This window comes from Amblyraja radiata, chromosome 3 (genome assembly GCF_010909765.2).
Source record: "Amblyraja radiata isolate CabotCenter1 chromosome 3, sAmbRad1.1.pri, whole genome shotgun sequence".
NCBI lineage: Eukaryota > Metazoa > Chordata > Chondrichthyes > Rajiformes > Rajidae > Amblyraja > Amblyraja radiata.
Genome location: NC_045958.1, coordinates 111,352,292 through 111,364,468, shown reverse-complemented (window position 1 = coordinate 111,364,468; position 12,177 = coordinate 111,352,292). Strand labels below are relative to the sequence as shown.

The 12,177-nt window shown below is 45.9% G+C and overlaps 1 protein-coding gene across 1 annotated transcript in view; it reads left to right on the top strand.

The window, feature by feature from the left end:
• The window catches only part of thbs4 (thrombospondin 4), a 106,443-nt gene that overhangs the window by 15,742 nt on the left and 78,524 nt on the right, over positions 1-12,177 (top strand). The window contains exon 4 of the mRNA XM_033018587.1: positions 11,815-12,062. Coding sequence (XP_032874478.1) covers positions 11,815-12,062 — 248 coding nt within the window. The remainder of the gene's footprint in view (positions 1-11,814; positions 12,063-12,177) is intronic.

Sequence of the window (12,177 nt, the reverse complement as noted above, 5' to 3'; positions counted from 1 at the left end):
GCTACTGGTCTGTAGTCATTGTAGAGAGTGGGATGGGTCTTCTTTGGGACAGGTACCAGGCAAGATGTTTTCCACAGCCTTGGAACCCTCTGTAGACGTAAGCTCAGGTTGAACAGGTGTGTTAAAATACCACACAGCTCTGAAGAGCAAGTCTTCAGTAGCCTTGGGCTGGTGTCATCAGGCCCCACTGCCTTCCCTGGCTTCAGTCTGTCCAGCATCACCTTGACCTGAGCAGTATAAAGAGTCATGTGTGGGGCTGCCGGTGGAGTGGGAGGTGGAAAGAGGGGACTCCGTACAGGTGACGTCTCAGGAGTGATGGAGAGAGGGATGGGAGGTGGAGAGGAAGCAGCAATGGTCAGCAGACCAGGTGGGGGAGGCTGGGGTGGTGTGGAGCCGTCGAATCTGTTGAAGAATCTATTCAGATCATCAGCCAGACCCTGTTCACCATCAGGCAGTGTACCACCGTTCTGCTTCATGCCCGTGATCTTTCGCATTCCAGCCCATACCTGCTTCACACCATCTTGCTGCAGCTGTCGTTCTAATTTGAACCTATAGGCTTCTTTCCCCTCCTTAATCCTCACCTTCAGTTCCTTTTGAAGTTCTTTGATTTTATTCCTGTCGCCCTCCCTGAAAGCCTTTTTCTTCTCATTTAGTAAGGCCTTCAGGCTGCTGGTAATCCAAGGTTTGTTATTGGGGTAGCAACGAATTACCCTGGGTGGCATGATGTCATCATAACAGAAATTGATGTAATGGGTAATGCATTCTGTTAGGCCGTCAATGTCTTCCCCATACTCCTCACAGAACGCATCCCAATCTGTTGTCTCAAAACAATACCTCAGGGCTTCATCTGCCTCAGGATACCAGTCTCTTGATGTTCTGATGGTGACAGGCAACCTCTTGGCAGCTGGTGTGTAGGAGGGAGAGAGATGTAACATGTAACATGGTTAGGCATCGTCTCGGGTTGGGACTCTTCTTCATTCTGAAGGAAAGTTCCCGACTCGAAAAATCACACATTCTTTTTCTCCAAAGATGCTGCCTGACCCGCTGAGTTACTCCAGCACTGTGCCACTGACGTTTGACAATAGACAATAGGTGCAGGAGTAGGCCATTCAGCCCTTCGAGCCAGCACCGCCATTCAATGTGATCATGGCTGATCATCCCCAATCAGTACCCCGTTCCTGCCTTCTCCCCATATCCCCTGACTCCGCTATTTTTAAGAGCCCCCATCTAGCTCTCCCTTGAAAGTTTCCAGAGAACCCGCCTCCACCGCCCTCTGAGGCAGAGAATTCCACAGACTCGCAAATCTCTGTGAGAAAACGTGTTTCCTCGTCTCCGTTCTAAATGGCAAGGGTTACTTGAAATTAGAGAAATTAATATTCATACCACTGGGTTGAATAAGGATCTGAAGAAGGGTCTCAACCCAAAACGTCACCCTTATTCTTAAACTGTGGCCCCTGGTTCTGGACTCCCCCAACATCAGGAACATGTTTCCTGCCTCTAGAGTGTCCAAACCCTTAACAATCTTACATGTTTCGAGAAGATTCCCTGTCATCCTTCTAAACTCCAGAGTGTACAAGCCCAGCCGCTCCATTCTCTCAGTATATGACAGTCCTGCCATCCCGGGAATTAACCTTGTGCACCTACAGCTGCACTCCCTCGTTTGGTAGCGTGAATGTGGATGGATAGCAACGGATCGCCGATCCTCTACTCCCCCACCTCCCACCAAGCATCTGAATACCCACCCCTGCAGTACAACACGGTGATATTAAGTGTACCTTTGGCAGGTGACCAAGAACTGGTGAAGCTCATCTCCCGGCTGAAACAAGTCAGTCCAAGAATAAGTTCAGTTCAGGCACAGATTTATCGTTCAACAGATCCTTATTCCCCCATCAGAAAAAATAACAAACTGCTCTGGAAATTCAATAGCCGAGGCAACATCTGTGGAGGGAAATGGACAGGCGGCATTTCAGGTCACGATCCTTCGCCGAACAATTTTGGTCGCCAAATTAAATGAAAGATGTCAACAAAATAGAGAGAGTACAGAGGAGATTTACTAGAATGTTGCCTGGGTTTCAGCAACTAAGTTACAGAGAAAGGTTGAACAAGTTCGGTCTTTATTCTTTGGAGCGCAGAAGGTTAAGGGGGGACTTGATAGAGGTCTTTAAAATGATGAGAGGGATAGACAGAGTTGACGTGGATAAGCTTTTCCCATTGAGAGTAGGGAAGATTCAAACAAGAGGACATGATTTGAGAATTAAGTGACAGAAGTTTATGGATAACATGAGGGGAACTTCTTTACTCATAGAGTGGTAGCTGTGTGGAATGAGCTTCCAGTGGAAGTGGTGGAGGTAGGTTCGATTTTATCATTTAAAAATAAATTGGATAGGTATATGGACCGGAAAGGAATGGAGGGTTATGGTCTGCAGGTAGATGGGACTAGGGGAGAATAAGTGTTCGGCGCGGACTAGAAGGGCCGAGATGGCCTGATTCCGTGCTGTAATTGTTATATGGTTATATGTAGAGAGAGGTTGAACAGGCGAGGACTTTATTCCTTGGAATGCAGGAGGATGAGGGGGTGATCTGATAGACGTGTACAAAATCATGAGAGGAATAGATCGGGTAAATGCATCGAGTCTCTTGCCCAGAGTAGGGGAATCGAGGACCAGTGAACATTCGTTTAAGATGAGGGGAAAAGATTTAATAGGAATAATAGCTTTTTCAACAAAGGGTGGTGGGTGTATGGAACGAGCTGCCAGAGGAGGTAGTTGAGGCAGGGACTATCGTAACATTTAAGAGACATTTGGATCGGTTCATGGATAGGACAGAGTTAGAGAGTGATACAGTGTGGAAACAGGACCATCGGCCCCAAGATCCGCGGACACCCCTTACACTCACATTATCCTACAAACATGACTATAAACTAATCCCAATTATTGGCCTTCTGGCACCCAACCATCTTAACTGTAGCATTTGTAGTTCCTTACAAGTCTTCTGTCGGTTTAGATCCTTGTGCCTACAGTGATTTTGAAGAGCTCTTCGTATTGAGTCCACATCACAAGATTAGTTGTGTAAGAAAGAACTGCAGATGCTGGTTGAAATCAAAGGTAGAAACAAAATGCTGGAGTAATTCAGCAAGTGATGCAGCATCTCAGCATTCCCTAATTCGAGGAAGGACATTCTTGCTATTGAGGGAGTGCAGCGTAGGTTTACAAGGTTAATTCCCGGGATGGCGGGACTGTCATATGCTGAGAGAATGGAGCAGCTGGGTCTTGTACACTCTGGAGTTTAGAAGGATGAGAGGGAATCTCATTGAAACATATAAGATTGTTAAGGCTTTGGACACGCTAGAGGCAGGAAACATGTTCCCGATGTTGGGGGAGTCCAGAACCAGGGGCCACAGTTTAAGAATAATGGGTAAGCCATTTAGAACGGAGACGAGGAAACAATTTTTCTCACAGAGAGTGGTGAGTATGTGGAATTGTCTGCCTTAGGTGGAGGCCAATTCTCTGGATGCTTTCAAGAGAGAGCTAGACAGGGCTCTTAAAAATAGCCCAGCCAGGGGATATGGGGAGAAGGCAGGAACGGGGTACTGATTGGGGATGATCAGCCATGATCACATTGAAAGGCGGTGCTGGCTCGAAGGGCCGAATGGCCTACTCCTGCACCTATTGCCTATTGTCTATTGTCTTTGGAGAGAAGGAATGGGTGACGTTCCCATTCCCAAATGTCACCATTCCTTCTCTCCAGAGACGCTGCCTCACCCGCTGAGTTACTCCAGAATGTTGCGTCTTCCAGTTGAGGGCATTCCAGCATGTGTTCCATTGCTTGTGGTTCAATACCACATTCGCAAGGTGACATCGTTGGAGTTATATCCCCACTTGTTTGGAGACACCGTGGCTCTGCCAAACCAGTTCTCAATCGATTGAGGCATTTCCATCTGGCCCAACTAGCGTCTGCACCAGGCAGGAGTTGCTCACTTGCCGTTAGTCCCATGGCGGTAGAGGCAGGTAGAGTGGATATTCTATCACCCCATATGGAGCCTCGTGCTTTACTTGTTGTAATGCCAGCCACAAGAGGAGTCACACAGTTATGAAGGGTTTGAAGAGTTCATCTTCCATTAGAGATTAGCTTAATTTTGTTTCCAGATACAGCAGGGAAACAGGCCCTTCGGCCCACCGAGCCCACACCAACCAGCGATCACCCTATCCTACACACGCTAGGGGCAATTTACAATTTTTACCGAAGCCAAATTAACCTACAAACCTGCACGTCTTTGGAGCGTGGGAGGGAACCGTAGCTCGCTGAGAAAACCAACACAGTCACAGGGAGGTAGACAAAAATGCTGGAGAAACTCAGCGGGTGCAGCAGCATCTATGGAGCGAAGGAAATAGGCAACGTTTCGGGCCGAAATCCTTCTTCAGACTGATGGGGGGGAGAGCGTTCAAACTCCATACAGACAGCACCCGTAGTTAGGATCGAACCCATGTCTCTGGCGCTATAAGGCAGCAACTCTACCGCTGCACCACCGATAGGTTTAGAGGGTTATGGGCAAGTTGGGCTGAAGGGCCAGTGTTTCCACACTGTCTGACTCTATGACTAGACCGATGAAGGTCTCTAGTCCCGTCTGGAAATATGGTCTCTCTATCTCCCTCCACAGACGCCGCCTGACCCATTGAGTTTAGCATCCAGCCATTCGTATTTTGCTCATGTTTCCTGCACCTGCAGTCTCTCGTGCCTAGATTAGTCCCATCTGCGCTGGGACGTGGAAATTCTGATCCAAGTAGCTTCAAGAAAATGATGCGAGAGAAGCAAACTGACTTTCACATATTTAGCACATCATCACATTACTCAAATACGTCTCAAAGTGCTTCACACAATATTTACTTTGTAGCTGCTATTACCGAGCCAAGGTAAATTTAGACGGGATTCATGCACATTGCTATAAATACAGTATTTCATCTTCATTCAGCATTCCTCCGAAGGGAATTGTAGGGTCTCGACAGCTAAACACATGCTACCAATGGTCGAACAATTAAGCTCAGGGAGACTCCGGAGACCAGGACTCCAGGCAGGAAGATATTTCAAAGGGTTTCGCAGCTGCCGCAGAATGCAGACAATATTCCCCAGTTGGAACCAGGGCCTGATTCCAAAACAAAATCCGACTGCCTCATACTGATGTGTTTAAGAAGGAACTGCAGATGCTGGAAAATCGAAGGTACACAAAAATGCTGGAGAAACTCAGTGGGTGCAGCAGCATCTATGGAGCAAAGGAAATAGGCAACGTTTCGGGCCGAAACGTTGCCTATTTCCTTCGCTCCATAGATGCTGCTGCACCCGCTGAGTTTCTCCAGCATTTTTGTGTACCTGCCTCAGACTGATTCTCCTTCATTTCGGAGTTATTTTCAGAAGTATAACTTCGGAGTCATTTTTTTTAACGAGATTTTATAAAAATGATCCCAGGAATGAGTAGGTTAACGTATGATGAGCGTTTGTCGGCACTGGGCCTGTACTCGCTGGTGTTTAGAAGAATGAGGGGGGACGGGCCCTCATTGAAACGTACAGAATAGTGAAAGGCCTGGATAGAGTGGATGTGGAGAGGACGTTTCCATTAGCGGGAGAGGACTAATGAGGACTAGAGGTCATAGCCTCAGAATTAAAGGACGTTCTTTTAGGAAGGAGATGAGGAGAAATCTCTTTAGTCAGAAGGTGGTGAATCTGTGGAATTCTTTGCCACGGAAGGCTGTGGAGGCCAAGTCAGTGGATATTTTTAAAGGCAGAGATAGATAGATTCTTGATTAGTATATACAGTGTTATTGACCGTTCCCCCAACCCAATTACAAAGCGCCCCATTACAATGTTTCTACAGAAGCTTCTGGAAAGAAGTCAGTTAATCAAGTAATGCAACATTCTCCCAGGGAGTATAAACAATTCAAACAAGGCTTCACACTTCAGCCAATCATCAAACAGTAACACAAACACCTTGCAACATTATTAACAGTATTTACAACCCTTCTGCAGCGGGCCAACCCTGATAATGCATCTGAAACACCTTTGAGCACTTCAGCAAAGTCCTCATACATTTTAACAATAGAGAGGTCATCTGGATCTTTCCCCATCCTGCATATTAATCTATGGTTCAGACTATCTGGCGCAAACCCACAACCTGTAGCTTTTCACAGACAGAGGCCAAGCAGGCCCTGCAAATGCAATGATCCTCCATTTTATAATAACTCTAATTTAGTTAATATTAACACCTTTAGGAAGGAGATGAGGAGGAATTTCTTTAGAGGGTGGTGAATCTATGGAATTCTTTGCCACAGAAGGCTGTGGAGGCCAAGTCAATTGATATTTTTTAAGGCAGAGATAGATAGATTATTGATAAGAACGGGTGTCAGGGGTTATGGGGAGAAGGCAGGAGCATAGAGTTAGGAGGGAGAGATAGATCAGCCATGATTGAATGGCGGAGTAGACTTGTTGGGCTAATTCTGCTATTATCAGTTATAACCATATGACCTTATGTAGGTTAATTGGCTTTGGTATGTTGGTTAATTTCCTTAGCCTGTAAGATAATACTAGTGTGAACAAGTTGGTCGGGCGGTCTGAAGTCTAAGTTTGAAGTCTAAAGGTGACCTGTCATAGAATAGTACAGCACAGGAACAGGCCCTTCGGCCCACAATGATGCCATGATAAATAATCTCCTCTGCCCTGCATGTGATCTATATCCCTCCATCTTCTGCGTATGCATGTCCCTTAATAAATGCTTCTTAGATGCCACTATTGTATCTATCTCCATCACAATCCCAGGCCGTGCGTTCTAAGCACGCTCCATCCTTTATGTAAAAAAATACATATCTCCTTTAGATTTTTCCAAGTCAAGGCGTCAAGTCTATTCGTCACATACACACACGAGATGTGCAGTGAAATGAAAAGTGGCAATGCTCGCGGACTTTGTGCAAAAATAACAAACAAACAAACTACAAACAGAATGGAACAGAATCACATATTCTTTTACATATTAAATATTGTGGGCGGAAGGAAAAAGGAGAATTAATAAAAACAGCAATTTAAAAAAAAAAAGCAGTAGAGTGGTACAGTGATGTTAGTCCCTGGTGAGATAGGAGTTTACAATTTAATTTTTCCCCTCCTACTTTAGAGCCGAGCCCTCTAGTGTTTGACATTTCCATCATTGGAAAAAGGTTCTGACTGTTTATCCTATCTATTGCCTCTCATAACGGTATACACTTCAAACTGGCCTCCCGCCAGTCCCCCGACGCTCCAGAGAGAACAATTCAAGTTTGTCCAACCTCCCCTTGTAGTTAATACCTCCTAATCCAGGCATCATTCCGCATGCCCCCAAAGCCTGCGCATCTTCCCTGCAATGAGGCAACCAGAACATAGACCATAGGACAGTACAGCACACACCCGGCTCAGTGGTCGGGGCTGAGCAACGAACGGTCCAGCAGGTGGCAGAGGCCAGAACTCTGAACAAACTGGGTTCAATAATGACCAACCCCACTCACCCACTCCATGCCCTGAAGGTGATCAAGAGCAGCATCTTCAGTCAGAGACTGATTGCACCAATGTGCAAAACTGAGAGACATAGGAAGTCCTGTTTACCAGCTGCTATAAGGTTATATAATGCGCATAAATAACTGCACTTTTTTTAATTAATTGTATTTTAACTTGTATTTTAACTTGTATTTTAACTTGTTAAGTATGGAAGCTATTTGAGGAAATGTGTGGTGTTATGTCTGTCTTGAAGCTGTCGTGGCACTGTAATTTCCTGTAAAGGATTATTAAAGGTATAATCAATCAATCAATCAATAATCAATCAATACCTGTGCCGAACATGATGCCAAGAGCAGAGCTCGCCTGCCTGCACGTAAATCATATCCCTCTAATTCATGCACGCAATACTCCAAATAGATTGAGGATTCACACAGAGAGTGGTGAGTATATTGAATGAGCTGCCAGAGGTGGTAGTTGAGGCAAGTACTATAATAGCATTTTTTTTTAATTAAAAAAAAAAAAAATTATAATTCATTATTTCGAACAGAATAACAAATAAAAAGCAAGTATGAAACAGCATATAAAAAATTCAAAAAAACAAAACAAGAATATTTATAAAGTATCATAAACATTATTTTTAAATAAATGAATCGTATGTGTCTGAAAAGGAGCAGGAAGAAGCCAAAGCTTATTAATTCCAACCCCTTATTCAACTGCTTATAATTGTCTTATACAAATTTAGCAGCTATAAACACCAAATTATTTACATTTATACACTAATCAAATATTTACAAAGCCATACAAAAAAAGAGAGAGAAAAAAAAATTGCATGGATAGGACAGGTATGGGCTAAATGCGTAGATGGGGCCTCTTGTTCGGTGTGGGTGTTGGGCCGAAGGGTCTGTTTCTGTGCTGCATTACTCCACGAGCTGAGAGCAAAGAGTCAAGAGAGTGTTTTATTGGCATATGCCTCGAAATGGAACAATTGCATTCTTACTTGCACAACAGGTATGTAAAAACAAGATAGACGCAAGGTGCTGGAGTAACTCAGCGGGACAGGCAGCATATCTGGAGAGAAGGAATCGGTGATGTTTTGGGTTGAGACCCTGCTTCAGACTGAAGGTCAGGGGAGAGGGAAACGAGAGATATGGGAGGGTAAGGTGCAAAAATGACAGATCATAGCAGGTGATGATCGAGGAAATGTAGAATGGTTAATTGTTGGCTGCGGGGGAACATGACAACGAGGCGTGCGAACAGTAAAATTAAATGTTGAGGACAATGATCATCGTCGGTGTAAACTAGCATCTGCAGTTTCATCCGACACAATCAATAATTGTTTCTAGAATTGCTCTGATTGTTGCCCCTGGCAATATTGTAAATGCCCACTGAATGAATAGATGGGGGAACTGCATCGCCTTTGACCCTCAGAAGGCGGTGGAGGCCAATTATCTGGATACTTTCAAGAGAGAGTTGGATAGGGCTCTTAAAGACAGCGGAGTCAAGGAGTATGGGGAGAAGGAAGGAACGGGGTACTGATTGTGGATGATCAGCCATGATCACAGTGAATGCCGGTGCTGGCTCGAAGGGCCGAATGGCCCACTCCTGCACCTATTGTCTATTGTCAAGTCAAGTCAAGTTTATTCGTCACATACACATACGAGATGTGCAGTGAAATGAAAAGTGGCAATGCTCGCGGACTTTGTGTAAAAAACAAACAATCAAACAACAAACTACAAACAGAATGGAACAGAATCACATATTGAATAGAAGACAGGTGGTCACAGCAGTGTGGGTTTTCAGATAAGACCGTAAGACATAGGAGTAGAATTAGGCCATTCAGCCCATCGAGCCTGTTCTGCCATTCGATCATGGCCGATCTACTTCTCCCTCTCAACCCCATTCTCCTGCCTTCTCCAAGTAACCTTTGACGCTCTTACTAATCAAGAACCTGTCAATCTCCGCTTTGAAAATACCCAATGGCTAAGCCTCCACAGTCGTCTGCGGCAATAAACGCAGGTAAAGGAATTCCACCTCGTCTCCATTCCAACGGTATATTCTTTTATTCTGAGGCTGTGCCCTCTGGTCTTAGACTCTCCCACTAGTGAAATATCCTCTCCACATCCACTCTATCCAGGCCTTGCACTATTTGTTAAGTTTCAATGAGGTCACCCCTCATCCTTCTAAACTCCAGCGAGTACAGGCCCAGTGCCAACAAACGCTCATCGTACGTTCACCCAACCATACCAGGGATCATTCTCATAAACCTTCTCTTCCCACACTAAACTGGAAAGGGTGCAGAGAAGATTTACGAGGATATTGCCAGGACTTGAGGGCCTGAGCTACAGGGAAAGGTTGAGCCGGCTGGGAATCTATAATCTATTCCTTGGAGCGCAGGGGGATGAGGGATGATCTTATAGAGGTGTACAAAATTATGAGATCGGGTAGACGCACAGAGTCTCTTTCCCAGAGTAGGGGAATCGAGAACCAGAGGACATAGGTTTAAGGTGAGTGGGGGAAGATTTAATAGGAACCTGAGGGGTAACTTTTTCACACAAAGGTTGGTGGGTGTATGGAACGAGCTGCCGGAGGAGGTAGTTGAGGCAGGTATTATTGCAACGTTTAAGAAACATTTAGACATGTACATGGATGAGACAGGTTTGGGGGGATATGAGCCAAACGCAGGGCAGGTGGAACTAGTGCAGTGTGAGTTTGAGTTGAGTTTATTCTCACGTGTACCGAGGTACAGTGAAAAGCTATTATTGCGTGTTAACCAGCCAGCAAAAAGACAATATATGATTACAATCGAGCCATCCAGAGTGTACAGATACATGATAAGGGGAATAGTGTACAGATACATGATAAGGGGAACCAGGGGCCACAGTCTTAGAATAAAGGGGAGGTCATTTAAGACTGAGGTGAGAAAAAACTTTTTCACCCAGAGAGTTGTGAATTTATGGAAATCCCTGCCACAGAGGGCAGTGGAGGCCAAATCACTGGATGGATTTAAGAGAGAGTTAGATAGAGCTCTAGGGGCTAGTGGAGTCAAGGGATATGGGGAGAGGGCAGGCACGGGTTATTGATAGGGGACGATCAGCCATGATCACAATGAATGGCGGTGCTGGCTCGAAGGGCCGAATGGCCTCGTCCTGCACCTAGTTTCTATGTTTCTATGAATAACGTGAATTATGTTTAGTGCAAGATAAAGCCCAGTAAATTCCAATCAAAGATGGTCTGCGGGTCTCCAATGAGGTAGATAGTAGCGCAGGACTGCTCTATAGTTGTTGATGGGATGATTCAGTCGCCTGATAACAGCTGGGAAGAAACTGTCCCTGAAACTGGAGATTCACATTTTTCACATTTCCATCCCTTTTGCCTGATGGAGAAGGGGGCGTGGCCATGGTGCGACTTCGCCCTTGATGATGCTGCTGGCCTTGCCAAGGCAGCGTGAAGTGTAAATGGAGTCAATGGAAGGGAGGTTGGTTTGTGTGATGGTCTGCGCTGCTTCCACAATTTGCTGCCATGTCTTGTGGTCTTGGATGGAGCTGTTCCCAAACCGTGCTGTGATGCATCTGGGGTTTTTATTCTTCTTCTTGGTTCTTGCTCCTCCAAAAATATTCCAAATGGAATTTAAACTGGAGGTGGCGGAGGGTGGACCTATGCAAAAAGGGATTCTTGGAGGAGGTAGTTGAGGCAGGGACTATCGCAACATTTAAGAAACATTTGGACAGGTACATGGATAGGACAGGTTTAGAGGGATATGGGCCAAGCATAGGCAAGTGGGACTAGTGTAGATAGGTCATGTTAGTTTGTGTCGACAAGTTGGGCCGAAGGGCCTGTTTCCATATTGTATGACTTCAGCAAACAGATGAGGGGGAACTTCTTTAGTCAGAGGGTGGTGAATCTGTGGATTTTTATGCCACAGATGGCTGTGGAGGCAAAGTCAGTGGATATTTTTAATGCAGAGATTGACAGATTGTTGATTAGTACGGGTTTTAGAGGTTATAGGGAGGAGGCAGGAAAATTGAGTTGCGAAGGAGAGATAGATCAGCCATGATTGAATGGCGGAGTAGCCTTGATGGGCCGAATGGCCTAATTCTGTTCCTAGAACTTCTGAACATAAACCGTGTTGGTGTGTGTGGGCGAGTTGGGTTGAAGGGCCTGTTTCCACGCTGTATGACTGTACGACTTGTGGATGATCAGCCATGATCACAGTGAATGGCGGTGCTTGCTCGAAGGGCCGAATGGTCTACTCCTGCACCTATTGTCTATTGCCTATTGACTTGCTCTCTCTGCTTCCATCCACAGTCAGTGTCCGCTACATGAAGAGCGACGGGAAGCCGCAGGTGACCACGTTCCACAACGTGCCGCTGGCCGACGGGAAGCGGCACGCGGTGCTGCTGCACGTCAGCGGGCTGCGGCGCGGCCCTGCCGCCGCCGAACTCTACATCGACTGCACGCAGGCCGGCTCCGCCCACAATCTGCCCCCCCTCTTCACCAAGATGCCGCAGAACGCAGACTCCATCGAAATACGCACGGCCCACAGGCGGGCTCAGGTACGGCTGAAGATAACGCCGCCAACTGTCCCGAACGCACTTTAGTTCCACCGACTGTACAGAGAATAGCGTGATTAGAAAGATTTATGAGTTCCAGTCAAATGATCAGTCTTAG